General features: G+C 51.7%; 1 protein-coding gene across 3 annotated transcripts in view; it reads right to left on the bottom strand.

Annotated features, from left to right (window-relative positions):
- Nucleotides 1–14,990, bottom strand: part of PAX3 (paired box 3) — a 99,401-nt gene extending 84,411 nt beyond the window's left edge. For 2 of the 3 annotated variants that reach the window (XM_077885682.1, XM_077885683.1), the window contains exons 1-4: nucleotides 14,801–14,990; nucleotides 13,270–13,505; nucleotides 11,782–11,911; nucleotides 10,563–10,697 (exon numbers count right to left, since the gene is read on the bottom strand). In XM_077885682.1, coding sequence (XP_077741808.1) covers nucleotides 10,563–10,697; nucleotides 11,782–11,911; nucleotides 13,270–13,505; nucleotides 14,801–14,885 — 586 coding nt within the window. In that variant the 5' untranslated portion in view covers nucleotides 14,886–14,990. The remainder of the gene's footprint in view (nucleotides 1–10,562; nucleotides 10,698–11,781; nucleotides 11,912–13,269; nucleotides 13,506–14,800) is intronic. The other variant, XM_077885684.1, reaches the window with a different exon arrangement.
- Between the last annotated feature and the right edge of the window lie 1,177 nt (nucleotides 14,991–16,167).

Raw genomic sequence — 16,167 nt, 5'->3', positions numbered from 1 at the left:
GATACTGAAGGACACGGATGGGAAGAAAACCTGTTACTCTATTTTCCTCTGTATCCTTAGAATGATGTAAGTGAATCTGTTACCCCGTCAAAATAAATAGGGTGATTTAAAAATGAAATCTGACAAAGCATATGTTTCATGTGACTGTTTCCATCAACAGGAGTGCAATGCCCGGAATCAAAGACTGTTTCCCTTTTGAGGCTGAGGGTTGGCCCCCATAATCCAGGAGTCCTCCTGCATCTAAAAGCCTTAGTGGGGTGGGGGTGGGGGGTGAAGGGGGGAAGCACACGATTCAGAAGGAAGGCCTGGTGGCTCGCCAGCAAATTTTTAGCAGTTCACTGGGGGCCGCCAACCAAGGCACCCAGGCTGCCTGCCGGGACGCCTAAGCCCCAACAGCTGCATAAACTTGCTGTGCCCCAGCCTGACCTATTTCGGAGACAGGTCAGACCAGTGCATGCAGGGATAAGAAAACAACCTTGCTTCTCTGCAGTGGCTGCACCAGCGAGCTGCTCCAGCGGGGACACGCGGGGCAAGGGCTCTCGGCACCCCCCTCCACCCAAAGCCTCACAAGCCAGGCTACTTTGTTTTCAGCTCTCGCGTTGCACCCACATAACACACAAGTCCCGAGCTCTGGGAAACGGATGGGGGGGAATCAAATAGAAAGGTCCTTGAAATGTATCCTCCAGCTTAACGCACGTTCCTTGGGAACATTTCTTTAATATTTCTGAACTCATGTTTGAGAGGAGGGAAGGAGAATCATGCACAAAGAGGAATGTATACAATCTCACGTGCGGTGCAGAGCTAAGAAGATATTTAAGAACAATGGAGTTAGAAGAGGGGGCAGAAGGAGAAATGGTGCAAAAGCGATTCTGTAAAACCAGGCACTGCCACAGAATTCCAGGAGTGGGGATGCATGCATGCATGAGACTCATTTTCAAAAAGCAACTAGTTGTCAGTCTCCGATGGAGCGAAAAGAACGTGTACCAAAAAAAAAAAAAATCAAAACAAAACAGAAACAAAGAAAGAAACGTTCAGTTTGGAGGACTCTGAAAAAGCCAAATTAATCTAAGCGAGAAAATCTGCAGAACTTGGAGAAAAAAACACAAACAATTTAGAAATATCTTTTGACAACCCAGTGAATGGCTTTCGAATTTTGTTATTTTTCCTATCTAGTATGTCAACAAAATCTATTATGCTAAATAGTTGCTTACCAACTCAACTTTTTTGACTCAGTGAAAGTGGAGTGAGTGTGTGTGTGTGTGTGTGTGTGTGTGTATTGCTTCATTGTTGCTCCTAAGCTCCGAATTAAGCTTTTTATCTGCCTTTGGGCAGAGCCCATCTGCCAGCAGGCTGGTCACTTTCTGCATGTTCGGAGAATTTTTCTCCCCCAAGATTTTGAGTTTTCCTATGATACATGCGATTTGCACATAACTTGCATCTCCTCCTTCTCTTCTTATATCCCCCTGGATGTTGGTATGATGTGCCTGCCCCATCTTATAGACGTCAGAACTGAACTTTGAGGGGTCACACCTGAAATGTGCGTGGTCTCAATTGCTCTAAAGCTGCAAGAACAGGCCACTTTTTGCCTTGGGTCCTGGGCTCTTGCAGTGCAAGCTAAGGCAGGGAAAGGGATGTGGGGGTGTGTTTAAGTCAGAACAGACAAGAAACACTCAAATGCTTTAGTGAACCTCATCGGGAAAACGGCCAAGTAGGGATTCAGAAAGAAGGAACCTGTTGCTTTTCTTATAATAAAATGAATTGGACCAATTAATTTTCTTTAGTTCAGGTTAAGCTCAACCATGGTAATTGAGACACACACACACACACACACACACTCACCCCCACTGGCCAAGATTTTCTTAATCGTGATAATATATTTGAATATGGGGAGAATTTTAAAATATGTTTGAAAATAGACTCCATAAGTCTACCATTACTTAAAAATAAAATGCCTTTTTATAAAGATAGGCCCTATAAGGGAAATAAGGAAGATATCAGCATCTCCATACCATGCCCAGGTGGTTGTTTGGGTAAGTTATGCCTATATTGGCATTTGTATGTCTATGTACCTGTAAAATCACCAGTCTACAAATGTAGGCTATTAAAAATGCAAATTTGTATGTCACCATATAAGAATTCACTAGGAAAATCCGCAACAATTAAAAAATTAAACCAATTCCATGTTGCAACATAAATTGCACAGCACTTAACTTTCTTTTTGTAACTATTCTACCCTAACTTATTTATCATTTCCATCTAATGACATAAAAGCAGGGACATTTAATTCAGTGGTTATTTCCGGAAATATGCCTACCGGCCGATGTCAAAAATTCTAAAAATTTACACTTAAGCCTCCATAAAATGATACTGTTTGAACTCATGATAGATATGACCCCGGACATTTTTAATGCTAAAAATCAGTGGTATTTCCTCTCCCTCAGTTCCACGTTGGTCAGCCAAGAAGAGTCTCCCATCCTTGTCACAGAGCATTTTGAATGGATTCAAATGGATTCTATTTTTAAATGGAATCAATTGATTGGCTCCTAGAACTGAGATTTTGTTACTATACTGTTGTAGCTGCATTAAATCTGCCCAAAGAAAATTACATACAGTTGTGAAATTCCTTAATGGGTTGAAGGAGACAAATATCCAGCTATTCGGTTATTGCCTGTCATGAGTCCTAATTTGTTTTACTGAGGAAGATTGACTTCCCAATCACGGCAGTAAGGAGGGCACAAAAACTCAGACTACTTTGATCAAGTCGCTTCACCCCAAAGAGAAGACGTTCTTTGTTATTGTTGTTTGCTTAAAATCCTGCAGCAAACATCCAAATGCTACAAACTTTGCTGCATGCAATGTGCAAGGTAAAATTCTTTGTCAGGATTTTCCTTCCTAAGAGAAATGTGCATCAAATCAAATTCTAAATTTTACTTCACCCCTTATTAACATATGCTCTCTTCTTTAAAGAGAAGTGGCCACTTCCATAGCAGAAGTTGTTTGCTAGTTTTTTCTTAGTTCTTATCAAGAAGGAAAGAAAACAGACATTGAAGGTAAGAATTCATAAAACCTTTCCTCAAGCATTCTCAGCAACTATGTTCCATGGTTTTCATATCTCCTTTTGACAGTGGTGAAGTTTCTAACTCATCTCCCTTGAACAGATGTTCTGTAATGTTAATGGGCATTTTGATAATGGTGCATGTTCCTTACAGTTACAAACTGGAAATTGCATTTATTCTCGTTATTTGAGAGCATAATCCTAACACAGATCATTTGAGAGAAAGCTTTCTTAGGAGACAGATGTCCTGATTCCAGCAAAAAAGTTCAACGCTGCTGGGGCTCCGTGTTTGGCCCAACACTGCAAGACAGAGCTGACAGCTGAATGTGACATTCTCTACCAGAGACCAGCAGCAATGGGGCAAGAAAATCTTTCCCAACAGAGCAGAAGATGGTCCTCTGTTCCTACCTTGGTGTGCATCTTCCAAGAGAAGGGCAACTTCTGAAATTCCCTTTCAGTTTCTGGGATCACAGTTTCTCAGATAAAGGCAGCCAGTTCTTTTTGTTGTTTGTTTGTTTTTACTATAATATCAAAATCGTGTTTATTTTCCCCAACTTTATTGAGATGGCATTGACATAAGCCAGGCCCTGAATCAGTAATTCTGCCTTGGTACTGACATCAGGTCCAATTTGGAGCTCAATCCTGCTGCCCTCCCCAGCAGTACATGGACACGTAGCCTGATACCCAAGGAGAAAAGTTACTTTAACTCCATACATGTACAAAATATACATGTACATGTGGAATATGCAACAAAGAACTCTCTAATGCTGCATCTGGACCCAGGACAGGGTAACCATAACAGATCCGAGCTGACTCACACTTCCAGCTTAATCCATTTCAGGCAGTTCTCTACACTCTAATGATTGGGACTCTATCAAAGAACATTTGAGCGTAGGTAAAATATTAATTAATTGGGAGATTATAATAAAATGCATTAGAAAATATCCACTGGAGGGTCTATACATCAAGACCTATCTTGTTCAAGAATGAACCAGAAAGAATAAAAACAAAATGAAATAAAGATAAATAGCCCCATGCACAATTATTTAGCTCCGCAATAGGCACAGAGAAGGGGATTCAGAAACACAGATCTAGGATGCACATTTGAATATCCAAAGCCTGGATCTGGCATAAATTTCACAACCTCACAGTGATTTGTTGGCATTTGCAAATTAAGCGCAGAGATGGTATTTCCAAAAAAGCCCTTGCAGGAATTTTAGCTCTCACAATAAAAGAAAAATCTATCCAAATATATTGAATTCTTGCTCTAGAAAAAGAAAGTCTAATAGTTCATCTAAAAATCATGAGCTGAAAAGTCATAAAATCATTCAGGGAAAGATTTTTCCTAGCCCTCAACAGCAGTACTGAATAATAATTGGGAGGCTGTGCTGTTACCTCAAATTCTGGTGACTCTAGAAAGTGTAATCCACTGGACAAATGAGCTTTTATTTTGTGCAACTGGATATAGTTTACTGCCAGCATAATTCATAGTGACGAACTTATAAATAAACTCTAACGATGTACAAACTATACACACAAATACGTATCTACTCCTACGTTGCGGGCGGGGGGAGGGGGTAAAAAATATACATGAGACTCGTGTAACCATCTATAAACACACAAATATAGAAACACATGTAGAGAAATGCAGTCAGTATAACTCCCAGTTTCCCGTGTATTTAATTATTCCCCACCCAACTTTACATAAAAAAAAAAAAAATCTGACATCTTTCCTTTACATCATTGCAGCTTAGAAGACAACTTTGGTGAAAGTTCCACACTTAGAAATTTAGTGACAGGCGGATAGTAGCTTCCATGCCTCCAGCCACCCTTCAAAAATGAGAATCTATTTGATGATAAATTCACCATCTTAGCCTAAGCTCTAAACAAGAAATCACCATAGGATAATTAAAAACACCCCACGAATCTCTTCTCTACAAACCTACGACATGTAACTGGTTTGGGTTCCAATTTCTTAAAGAGAATTTGGTCAATCCTCCTTAGAGGTTTCAGAGGAAAAGGAGGATTTTCCAAGACAGATAAATTGAAATGATCCCGCTTTGATCTCTGTGGTTCAGAATCCCTCACAATAGAAGATGGCCAGTGAGGGGCCGCGATCCCGGCCTTTTAATGCGTAACAATGCTATCAACAAACAGCTACTTAATCAATATTTGGCCAGAGCTGCTGAAAACTTCCTTTTCAGATTTTAATTCCTAGTTGTAAAACAACCCCAGAGCAGCCGGTGAGATAAGGCATTAAACTGACTGCTTAATTGTCTGTTAGTGTCGTGTTAGTTATATATGTACGTTCTTAATGGTTCTTTAATCTTTATTTACCCGCATAAATAAGTTACCTGTCTAGAACCCCAGAACGGACCCTTCCCTGTCCCCAGTCCCCAGGCTCACTCGTTGTGGCTGCTGCTGCTGCTGCTGCTGCGACTTTTAATTTTCGTTGGCAATTTACTTGCTAGGTACGACTTCAACTTTTAACCTCTCGGTTAGAAAGGATTTTTTTTTTTTTTTTTTTTTTGTCTTCCAAATATATTTATGCATGGATAGTGCGACTGGGTTCGGTGGCAACGCTCCTCCTCACCTGATTGATCTCGGCAAATCCCACTCCTGAACCGCGGCGCACTTGCTGGTTCCGCCTCACCGCCCCGGTGGGTTTTATTGCGAAGCCCTGGGGACTCTTAAATGACCCTTCAGTAATTATTACGCACTTGAAGCCCCGACGTCCCCCGTTCCGGTGCTATCAACAATCAAATCAAGCCCCAAAATAAACATACGATTTCAAGCATTAATTAGAAAATCTGCATGTTTTCAATAAGGCTAGAGAGTAAGCATACAGCAGCCAACCAAACAAGACCAACAAGCAAAAAAGAAAAACCTACAAGACCTGAATTCTGCTGGTTTTTTCTTTTCTCTCTTTCTCTCTTTCTTTCTCTCTCTTTCTCTCTTTCTCTTTCTTTCTTTTTCTTTCCTTCCTTCCTTCTTTCTTTCTTTCTTTCTTTCTTTCTTTCTCTCTCTCTTTCTCCCTTTCTTTCTCTTTCTTTCTTTCTTTTCTTTCTTTCTTTCTTTCTTTCTTTCTTTCTTTCTTCTTCTCCTTCCTTTCTTTCTTTCTTTCTTTCTTTCTTTCTTTCTTTCTTTCTTTCTTTCTTTCTTTCTTTCTTTCTTTCTTTCTTTTTCTTTCTTTCATCATCCCAACAAGAAAATTGCTACTTTTACATCCCTGAAAAGAACGCAGCGTGGGGTTTTAATTTAATGCGAGTCCTGATATTTCCAGGACACTTTTAAATGGGTGCCAGTTCCCTGTTGGGCATCGTAAGGGCTTCAGAAAATATAAAATTCACTCAAGAGACTAGAGGCGACATCGGGGTCAGATTTGGCATCCTGGCAAAGGGACTTGGAGAGTGGGCTGTCCGCGTTAATAAGGGTTCCGAGGCCACAAACCTAAGAGCTTGTACCCCGCGATTCCGGGCTGCGGGAGAACGCCTCCCGGGCCTGCCCGGCCTCCCCGCGCCCCCACCCACCCCTGCACCCCGCCCTGCGCCTCCCCGCGCCCCCCGCGCCCCTGCGCCCCAACATCCTTCCCCGCTAAGTCGGCCTTCCGCTCCTCTCGCCTTCAGCAGCCCCGCTAATGATAAAGTGCTCTTTTCATGATTCCATTGGAAATGAAATAGTTCGAGGGCCTTTCAAACTTTTCTGCGCTTCCAACTGCTTTCTCTCCTGTAAAGCCGACGGCGTCCCACTCATTGCGGAAAAGCTCACAAGTTTACAAACAACGGGACTGGAGCAAAACTTTTGTCGCTTTTACTTTCTCAAAAAAAAAAAAAAAAAAAGACCCGCTTTTCATAAATGTCAAATGGGAAGGGAGAGATAGGAACGGAGGGTGCGCCCCAATCCACCTACGCTGGGGGCCTCGCAGCCTCATCTCCGAAATGGTTGCAAACCTCCCACGCTCACTGGAGATTTCTAAAGGGGGGGAAGCCAAGTCCTATGAAAGTGTATCTCCAGCCCCAATCAAAACAGCAACTGGGCAATCTGGCCTCTCTCCCCCTGCGCTCCCGAGCTGCCACTTCAAAGCCGCGGCAACAAGTCAGTAATTGTAACGTTGCATCTAAATATTTAAGCGAGAGTCTTGCCGTCGCGTGTCCCATTTACAGTCCTCATCTGTCCTCTAATTCCATTACGGCACAAAGCAAAAATGTTTCCCAAAACTCACAAACAGGAAAAGCGTCACCCTGCTGGAGGAGGAGGGGGGGGAGGAGGAGGAGGAGGAGGAGGAGGAGGAGGAGGAGGAGGAGGAGGAGGAGGAGGAAGAGATGAAGGAGCAGTTTCTATTGATTAGTCACTGCTTTTGTGTTAAGGGCTTTCTTTAAAATAAGAAAAAAATGGGGGGAGGTTGCAGAAATTTCACTAATGTGAGCCTCAGGCAAGAGAGAAAAAAAAAAGGAGAAGAGGGGGGGGAGGCGGGCTGCGTCTAGATGAAAGTGAGAAGGACATAAAGGAGGCAATTGAGTCGGCTGCAGCCCGGCGAGCTAAGCTTCGAGCCGGCCGGAGCGCAGGGGAGGGGGCGGCGCGGCGCTTTGGCGCAGGGCGCAGGGGTGGGGGCCGACCCATTGTGGCGGCGCCCGCGGGCCCGCTCGGCCGCGCCGGGGGAGGAACAGAGGCGCCCATTGAGTGGCCGCCGCGGAGGCTGCGCCCGCAGCCCCCGATGCTGCGACCGGGGCTGGGCTCCTCCGACTGCGCCCGTTCCGATCTCGGTGCTGGCCCCGGAGGGCCGGGAGCAGGCAGGGGGGAGGCGGGGGGGGGTGCGGGGGTGCCGTCCCGGGCCTCCCAGCCTTCTCCTTCCGCGCGGGGGCGAAGGCGCCGGGAGCACGCCCCGGGAGGGGTGCGCGGCGTCCAGGGCGCGCCGGGGCGCGGGGCGCGGGGCGCGCGCGCAGCGAGTCTGCACCCCAGCAGCTCTCGGGTCGGGCGAGGGAAAGTGTCCAAGGGAGGAGAGGTCGCCCAGGAGAAGGCCGAGCACTGCACAGAAAGACCAGGGCAGTTCTGACCTCCAGGGCGCCTGCCTTCCTGTGTCCGAGTCTGGCACGTAGAAAGACGCCCCCCTCTCCACCCCCTCGCTGGAACCTCCAGAGAGCGCGGTCACCCTTGCTCCAGGCACCCCAAGATCCTTTCTCAGCCAGCCTCCTCTCCCTCCCGGCTCAGGTCGCTTTATCAACATTCATGTTCTATGTTACAAGCGGGGCAGCCAGTGACTTTTGGTGCCCAAACAACAGAGGTAATGCTTGGAAGTTTCTGGACTTCCCATTGCTACACTTCACTCTCTCCCTTCGCGCTGCCCCTCTTGCCCTCCCGGGCTTCTCTGGAAACGGAGCTAGGGCCGCTGAAGAGAGGGACCCCGCATCTTCTCTGACAACCCCAAATTAAATTAGGCTTCCGCCTCTGCGGAGTGTGTGTGTTTTGAACGGTACAGCCCCCGCTGGGGAGAATACTCTGATTTTAAAAATGGTAGCAATTGCCCTTGAATGGCAGCCGGCCCAGCTAGACGGCCCAAAAGACTAGAAACATTTTGTAGGTGAAATAGCCACTTTTTCCACGCTGGAGAGTCCATAAAACTTCCTGGCGCAGCAGCTATTGGAGCTCATTGAATAATTCATCCCTCATTGCAAGCCCATAATGTCTATTCTCGGCCCTTTGTGGAGCTGTTTTCTCTTCTTTTCTCCTTGAATTATAAAAAGGTTGCCTTCCTTTGTTCACATCAAGCTGCTGCGAGCTGGAGCTTTGTCTGGGCCGAGCTAAAGTGTGAGTTTCAATGGACTCTCCAGGCTTTGTCTCCCAAGTTCATCTCCAAGTGTAGATTGTGTAGAGAAGGCCTTCTTTGTAAAAGCTGGAAAAGTTGTACAAATGTTTGACCAGCTCATTTGGGGCGTTTTGTCTCCTGGGCCTCGGCTGCCTGTGCTTCGAGGGAGCGGCGGGTCTGCCGCCGGCGCCTCCAGCAACAAGTAGCAAAGCCTGCTTCCTGAGCCTCTCCGGGAGCTCTGGGCTTCTTGCCCCTCGGCCCACAGGGGCCCGTTGGGTTTGGGATTGGCTGGTTTCTCTCCTTCCTCCCTCCCCAGTACCTCTGTGCTGCCTCGAGGCCTGCTGGGGTGTCCTCTCAGAGACTGGAGCAGAAAAGCACCCCTCCCAAAGGAGGGGCTTACGCTAAGAATCCCGTGAGTCCCCTGCCTGTAAGGAAAGCAACCGCGTCTGTCCCTCCTGCCCAACCTGTCGCGGTTTGGGGTGTCTTTTCCTGATTGCCCGCGTGAGCCAGAGCATCCAGGCTTCTGTCTATCCCTGAAATCAGCTGTTGGGGTTTCTCACATCTAAATCGAAGTGTCTCTTCAAGGTTCTGCCCAGATTTTGCCCTGGTTTGTAAAGCTGCTGCCCTGCGCCGGGGTTGGGCCCTGAGAGCAGGAAAGGGACCAGCCCCCCTCCACCCCCCCCACCCCCCGGCGGTCCTACTCCAGAGGCCACGTGCTGAGGGCTGGGACCCAGCTGGCCGCAGGGAGTGTCCGAGCCCACCTGGACTGCCGCCTACCCTTCCAGGTCAAGTCAAAGCTCAACTCAACCCACCAGAGTCCTGCCCGGCCCAGAAGCGGCAACTCCAGCGGCAGCCGGGAAGCCAGGCGCCTCCGGCCCTCTGCCACTTTGTGGAGGCGCAGCCATCCCGGGGCCGAAAGTGCTGAGCAGGGAACTGCTGCAAGGACCCCTCTCCTGTTCAGCTTCTACTTGGTTCACTTTCCTTTTTGGGGGGGAGGGGAGGAAACCTTTAGATTCCCAGGACCCTCTGCTGCAGGTATACGGGAAGTAGGCTGTACTGATGGCTCCTGAGCAGAGCCTTTCTCTTTGGCGATGACAGGTCGCAGGCGGCCAGGAGCAGGTGGCCTGCACCTTAGGTGGAGGCAGTGTGCCAACACCAGGGGCGCAAGAATCCACATCTTGGGCGGGTTATACTCCCTGACACACACAGACATCGAGCCCTAATCATTTGAAAACCAATGTAAGGACCAGCTTACATATACGTATCTATGATGTATTATGTATGTACTCCTAAGGCGGCTGGCACGCCCCCAAAGACTTGCGAGTCCATGTCTCCTCTCCCCTCCTCCAAGGATGGGAAACCCCCTGGGGATCTGGACCTTTCCTGAGAGCGCAAAGGTCCTGCGGCCTCCGGAGGCTCACCCGCCGTCCCCTGGCCCCCAAGCCCGCCCCAGCCGCCGCCGAGGGCAAGAGGGTAGCCCCGCACCAAACCGCAGTTCTGGGTCCTAGACCCCGGCGGGGAGAGCGGTGCAGAAGAAAGACTTAGCACGCAGGAAGAGAAAGAAAGGAGCTCTTTTGTGTTCGGTCCGGGGGCGCCTGCGGCCTCCCCCGGGTGCGGTGGATGCGGGCGAGCAGGCCCGTGACCCGGGCGCCCCGACGTGAGAGCGCGCAGGGCCCTGGCTCGCCCGCCCCGGCCGCCGCTTACCTCGCTCGCTCAGGATGCCGTCGATGCTGTGTTTGGCCTTCTTCTCGCTCTCCTCCGCCTCCTTCCTCTCCAGGTCGGCCTCCTCCTCTTCGCCTTTCCCGAATTTACTCCTCAGGATGCGGCTGATGGAGCTCACTGGAGGTGGGAGGAGGGGGGAGCGCGCAGCCTGAGCCTCCCGCCCCGAGCGCCCAGCGGGGCCCGGGCCCGCCCCGCACCTCGCGCCTGCAGCCTGGGGCTCCTGGTCCTTCCAGCGCGCTCACCCCGGCTCCAGCCCCCCGCCCCCGCCAGCTCCCGGGGGACCGAGCCCGCACCTCCGAGGTAGAGCCGGGAGCCGCCGCCTCGGTCCCTCGCGTCCCGGCGGGAAGCATCTCCCCTTTCCGCCCCACAGACCGGGCGCCAAGTCTCCAGGCGAAGAGAATTGCCCGCCAGCCCACCCGGAGCCCCTACCACCGCCTGGGGATTGGGCCTCCGCGGTTCGCGCCAAGGGAGGAAGAACCGCAGCGGACCCATCCCTTGCAATTCAACTTTTTTTTTTTTTCCGGGCTCTATATAGGGTTTAAATTTCAACTGCAGAATCGTTTCCTATTGTAAAAAAAAAAAAAAAATCAAAAGAAAATGCACTCTCCCCCATTTATTTTTTCCAGATCCCAGTCTGGTAAACAAATCCATACTCTGAAATATCTCGTTCTCGCAGGGGGGAAAGGGAGTTTCCTTTTAATTAAAAACAAACTCTCCCGCGCGCCCCCGCCTCGCCCCTGCGCCCGCTGCCGGGGCGCCGGAGGGTCCCTGCGACTCTCGGAAGAAGCGGCCGCAGCGAGGCCTCCCCTCCCCGGCTGCCCGGCGAAGCCTGGGCTGGTGCAGCCCCATCTCCCTTCGGTTGGGGTTACCCAAACATTTGTTTCTCTTTAAAAGGGAGCATCAATATTAATAAACGCTTGGCCTCCGCCTCGCGTTTCCTGCCTTTGCCTCCTCGACAGAAATCCTCTTCGGGGAGCCCTTGGCGGTCTCAACCCCGGGCCCAGCAGCTCAGCCCCTCTCCTGAAACACCGAGACCGCGGCTGGCTCGGGAGTGTTTCAGGGCCCTTGGAGCGGCTGCCTCCAGATCGCCCAGATGGATCTTTGGGGTGATTATGACTCGGATGGCCCCCCTGCGTGCGCCCCGAGGAGGGGGGGACAGCGACTGGCCTCCGCGCCTCCAACACGTTAATGGGCCTGGTACCTGAGGGCACAGTGTTTCGATCACAGACAGCGTCCTTAAGTAATTTGTCTCGAATTTCCCAGCTGAACATGCCCGGGTTCTCTCTTTTGTATTCCTCAATTTTCTTCTCCACGTCAGGCGTTGTCACCTGCTTTAAAAGAACAGGCAGGCAGGCGTTGGTACCCAGTACTCAGGGCCAAATGTGGAGGCCCTGTGGCCTCCAAGCCCTGTGAGATGCACCGTCCTGCACCCCCTGGGGAAGTCCCCCTTGTTAGCAAAAGGACCCCAGCTCTGTGAGGCAGTTCAGTTTCAGGAAGGGGTAGAAGAGAGATGGCCCCACCTCTGGAGACCCTCTTCCCCCCCTAGGCAAGCTTGGACAATCAGGATACATTAACAAGACTTATAACATCTTGTGGGGGTGGGGGTGGGGGAGGTGCTTTCTGATCCCTGAAAATAAGGAAAGTCAACTCGTTACACAGAAACAACAGGAAAATGAAACTAAAAAGGGGGAATGTTTGAAAGAGAAGAGAAAAAAAAATCAGGTTAGATCTGTAACTTGTATCTCTCCCCCAAAAAGCACAAGGTTGGAGCTAAATTGAAGAGCAGAATGAAATGCAAAAGCTGATGGTATAGGTTTAAAAAAATTAATCAGAGTATAACAAATATGGATAATTTGAGAGACTGGTTCTTTTTTTTTTTTTTCTTTCTTACTTTCTTTCAATGAAAGTAATTTCCAGAGACTCTTGGAGAAGGTGCAAAAGGAGCTGAGGGTGGGGGGTGGAGCAGGGTGTTTGGAAGTCTTCAGTTTACCAGAACGCTCTTTCTGATTTTGCCCTGTGGCAACTAGAAAATTATATTGGATTTTCCCCACATCCAGAAGAAAAGGCAGACCCTATGTAATCCCCTCCCACTGAGCCTTAGCCAGTGTGACTCTTTCATTTTTTAAAAAGGAACCAAAATAATTTGAAGATAGTACCAAACTGCTTTTTAAATGCCAGGTCAGCTGTTCATCACAAAGAAAACAAATCACCCTAGCTTTTAACTCCCTGAAGACAATTCGGACTGAAGGGGGTTGGGGACAGAAGGTGGGAGAGAAACCATTAGAAAACCAAAAGTGGCTCCTTAAAGGAGGTTTGGCGAGGGCGAGTGAAGTGGGTGGGAGCTGGGAAAACTCTTGCGGAAGAAACCAGCAACAGGTGGGCACATGCAGCTGCATGCTTAGGTGTCTGCCTATTAAAATGATTTCATGAGTATTCTAGGGTTCTAGAACAGTTTTTAAAATGCTATATTTCCTTTGCAAGAAGGCTGGAGTCTTCCCTTAGCGTTTAGCCCAGGCGGCAAGCGAGTCCTCCCACCTCCACCATACACACACACCCCACACACCCCTTCTCAGTCCTGAAAAATAACTCCTTGGAAAACCCCCCAAGACAGTCCCTGCCCCCTGCCCCATCTTCCCTGAGCCGGAGACCACAGGGCCGGAGGCCTATAGGGCCAGACCCGTGCGCTCACCTTGGGCTTGCTGCCGCCGATGGCACCGGGGCGGATGGAGCCCGTCTCCTGGTACCTGCACAGGATCTTAGAGACGCAGCCGTGGGACACCCGCAACTGGCGGGAGATGACACAGGGCCGGATTCCGTGGTGGGCCATCTCCACTATCTTGTGGCGGATGTGGTTGGGTAGCGGCCTGCCGTTGATAAACACCCCTCCGAGCTGATTGACTCGGCCCTGGCCGAGGGGAGTGGACACTGGGAGCAGAAGGCGAAAGGAGAGGCAGAGGAAAGTCATCGCGAGAGAACAGAGAGCCCCGGAAAGATGAGCCCCCCTAACTTCACACTCTGCTGGACAATCGGCCCGCTGCAGCCCCAGCGCTGCAACTGTGCGGCCTCCGGCTGCCCGCCCCAGACCCTGTTCCAACCACATCTGTTCAAGTTATTAAGCAACTCGGGAGCACTTAACTTGCCCCAGAGAAACTGCCTTCCTTTTGGGCCCACTGAGAGTGGCAATGTTGGAAGGGGGGAGACCCTGAGGCCAGAATCTTGAGGTTTGCTCAAGAAACAGCGCCCTGGCCGAGAGAAAAGTCTACCCAGACGCTGGCCTTCTGGAACTCCGCTCACACCAAACCCTGTTCAACTGGATCTGCTCCCTCTCTGAGGAGCTTGGGGGAGCTGACAGTCCTTGGGGTTTCTGGCTAAGAGTGCAGCAGCCAAAGGTCAAAGAGGGTCCGGAAAAGAGTCTCCGGTGGCAGCGTGTCACCTGTTACACCTTGGGACAGAGATGACAGCAAGGTCTGCGCACAGACCCTTCCCCTCTAGTCACCTTCAGGGTATGACATTCTACTCTAGACCCTGCCTGAAGGCCGGCCCCGCCGGATCAGCATCCCGCTCGGTTGCTCCAACCTCACAAACTATCCAGAAGGGCTCGGACTTGTAAGTCTTCCTGCCTTAGGAGTCCCTTCTGGGTGTAGGAAAGGCAGTTAACCCAAAAGTGTTATGGAAACTTCCAGATGCCACTCGAGATGAATGGAACTCTAATTAATGAATCAATTAATGCTAAAGATTCCAAGCACGGTGCCCCGCACGCACGCACGGCTGCCTGCCCCTACACTTTGCACCGGCAAGAAACTCCTTACGGAGCTAACAAAAGCTTAGCAAATATGGACGCAGCTGGACGATTTTGAGACGCCTTGGGAGGCGGAGAGAATGCGGAGAAGTTGCTTTGGGGGGGGGGGGCAGAAGGCGGTTGACCCCCTCCCCAGCGCGGCATTTCCAAAACTGCAAAGGAAAGCGGCGGCCTGCAGCAGGCCCGGCCGCCGAGCTCCGCCAGGGTTTGCAGAAAGCACTGCGCTCGCTGCGTGCAAGGGGGAGTCGAGTGGGGATCTCGGCCCGACCGTTCCCTCCGGGGCTGGGCTCCCAGGGCCTGCGGGGAAGCCGGGGGAGCCCCCGGGGGTGGGGTGGGGTGGGGTGGGGGCCCGGCTCCCGGCTCCCGGCTCCCGGCTCCCGGCTCCGGCTCCCCGGCTGGGCGCGCGCAGGCCCTCCCTTACCTTCCAGGGGGAAGCCGCTGCGCGGGTAGTTCTGCCCCGGGCCCGGCCGCATCATCCTGGGCACGGCTCCGGCCAGCGTGGTCATCCTGGGGCGGCTGCGCTCGGGAATTGTATCCAGGTGAAGGCGAAGCCGAGGGGCAAGCGCGGCGCTGGCGACCCCCGGGGACTCCGCGCCCCAGGGAGGCCGAGGACAGCGGCGGGGACGCGGGCGGGGACGGCCGCCACTAGCCCGGAGGCGGAGGCGCGCGGGGGGCGCGGGGGGCGCGGGAGGCGCGCGGGCGGGGGCCCCGGAGGCCAGGACCGCCAGCCCGGGCGCAGGGGCCGGGTCGGGGCGCGTGTGCGCGGGCGGCCCCGGGGCTGGGGCTGGGGCTGGGGCTGGGGCTGGGGCGCGGGGCGCGGGGCGCGGGGAGCCGGGGGCGGGGCGCGCGCGGCCGGCCCGAGTCTCCTCCCGTCGTGACACCGAGTGCGAGTGCGGGGATCCGGGCTCGGGAGCATTTATTAGTCCTTTCACCCAAAGCTTGGTCAGGAGCCCTGAGCTGCGATTGGCCGACGGGGAGACCGTCCCGGGTGGCGGAGACACGCGCTGATTGGGCGACAGCGGCCACTTTCTCTTCCCATCCCCGGCGATGCCAGGGCCTCGGCCGGCCCGGAGAGCGACCCACGCTGCGCCCCTTCCCCGGAGGAGAAGGCAGGCCCGTGGAGACCGGCAGAGGCGGCCCGAGGGGGACGGCAGCCGCGCCAGAAGGCTCCCTACTTCTCCCCCTCACCCCACGGGCGCCTCTCTCGCCCCGACTTTCTCTTTCTTTGTCTCTGCCTGTCTCTGTGTATCTCTGTGGCCTTGACTCTATCCTTCTCACCCCACGTCCTTATCTATGTCTCTATTTTTCACCTGTGACTTCTCTCTCTCTGCTTTTGCTTGGTTGACTGCCACTGGAGGGGGTGCCATTCAGTAGGAAGGCATGGGGACCCCCCCCACGTGTGTAGCCTTCCTGCCCCTGGTCCTGCCCCTTGGGCCTAGGTTCATTAGAGGGGTCCTCCTGGTGGGGTTCCTCCCAGGAGGAGACCAGGGTGTGCTGATAAGGTCTTTTGTCCGCTCAGCCTGGAAAGCCCGAGTGGTGTGAAGCTTAGGCAGCCTTGGGGAGGCCCCAGGATTCACTAGTTGAAGTCTGGGGAGGGGAGGGAGAAGAAAACTGTCTCTTCTTGACGGAAAAATCCACTCTGGGAAGCCCCAACTCTAAACCTCGAGGTATAGATCCCCAATGTGGCGTGTGTCTATATGTTAAAGTTTTGCCCGGCTGCAGCGTTTGTTCTCAGGAATTTATTATGGTATTCAGACTAAACTGCTGGAAAAATAAAAGGAGCGAAGT

The sequence above is a fragment of the Canis aureus genome, chromosome 36, assembly GCF_053574225.1.
Source record: "Canis aureus isolate CA01 chromosome 36, VMU_Caureus_v.1.0, whole genome shotgun sequence".
In the NCBI taxonomy this organism is placed as follows: domain Eukaryota; kingdom Metazoa; phylum Chordata; class Mammalia; order Carnivora; family Canidae; genus Canis; species Canis aureus.
This window is presented reverse-complemented; position numbering and strand designations above follow the sequence as displayed.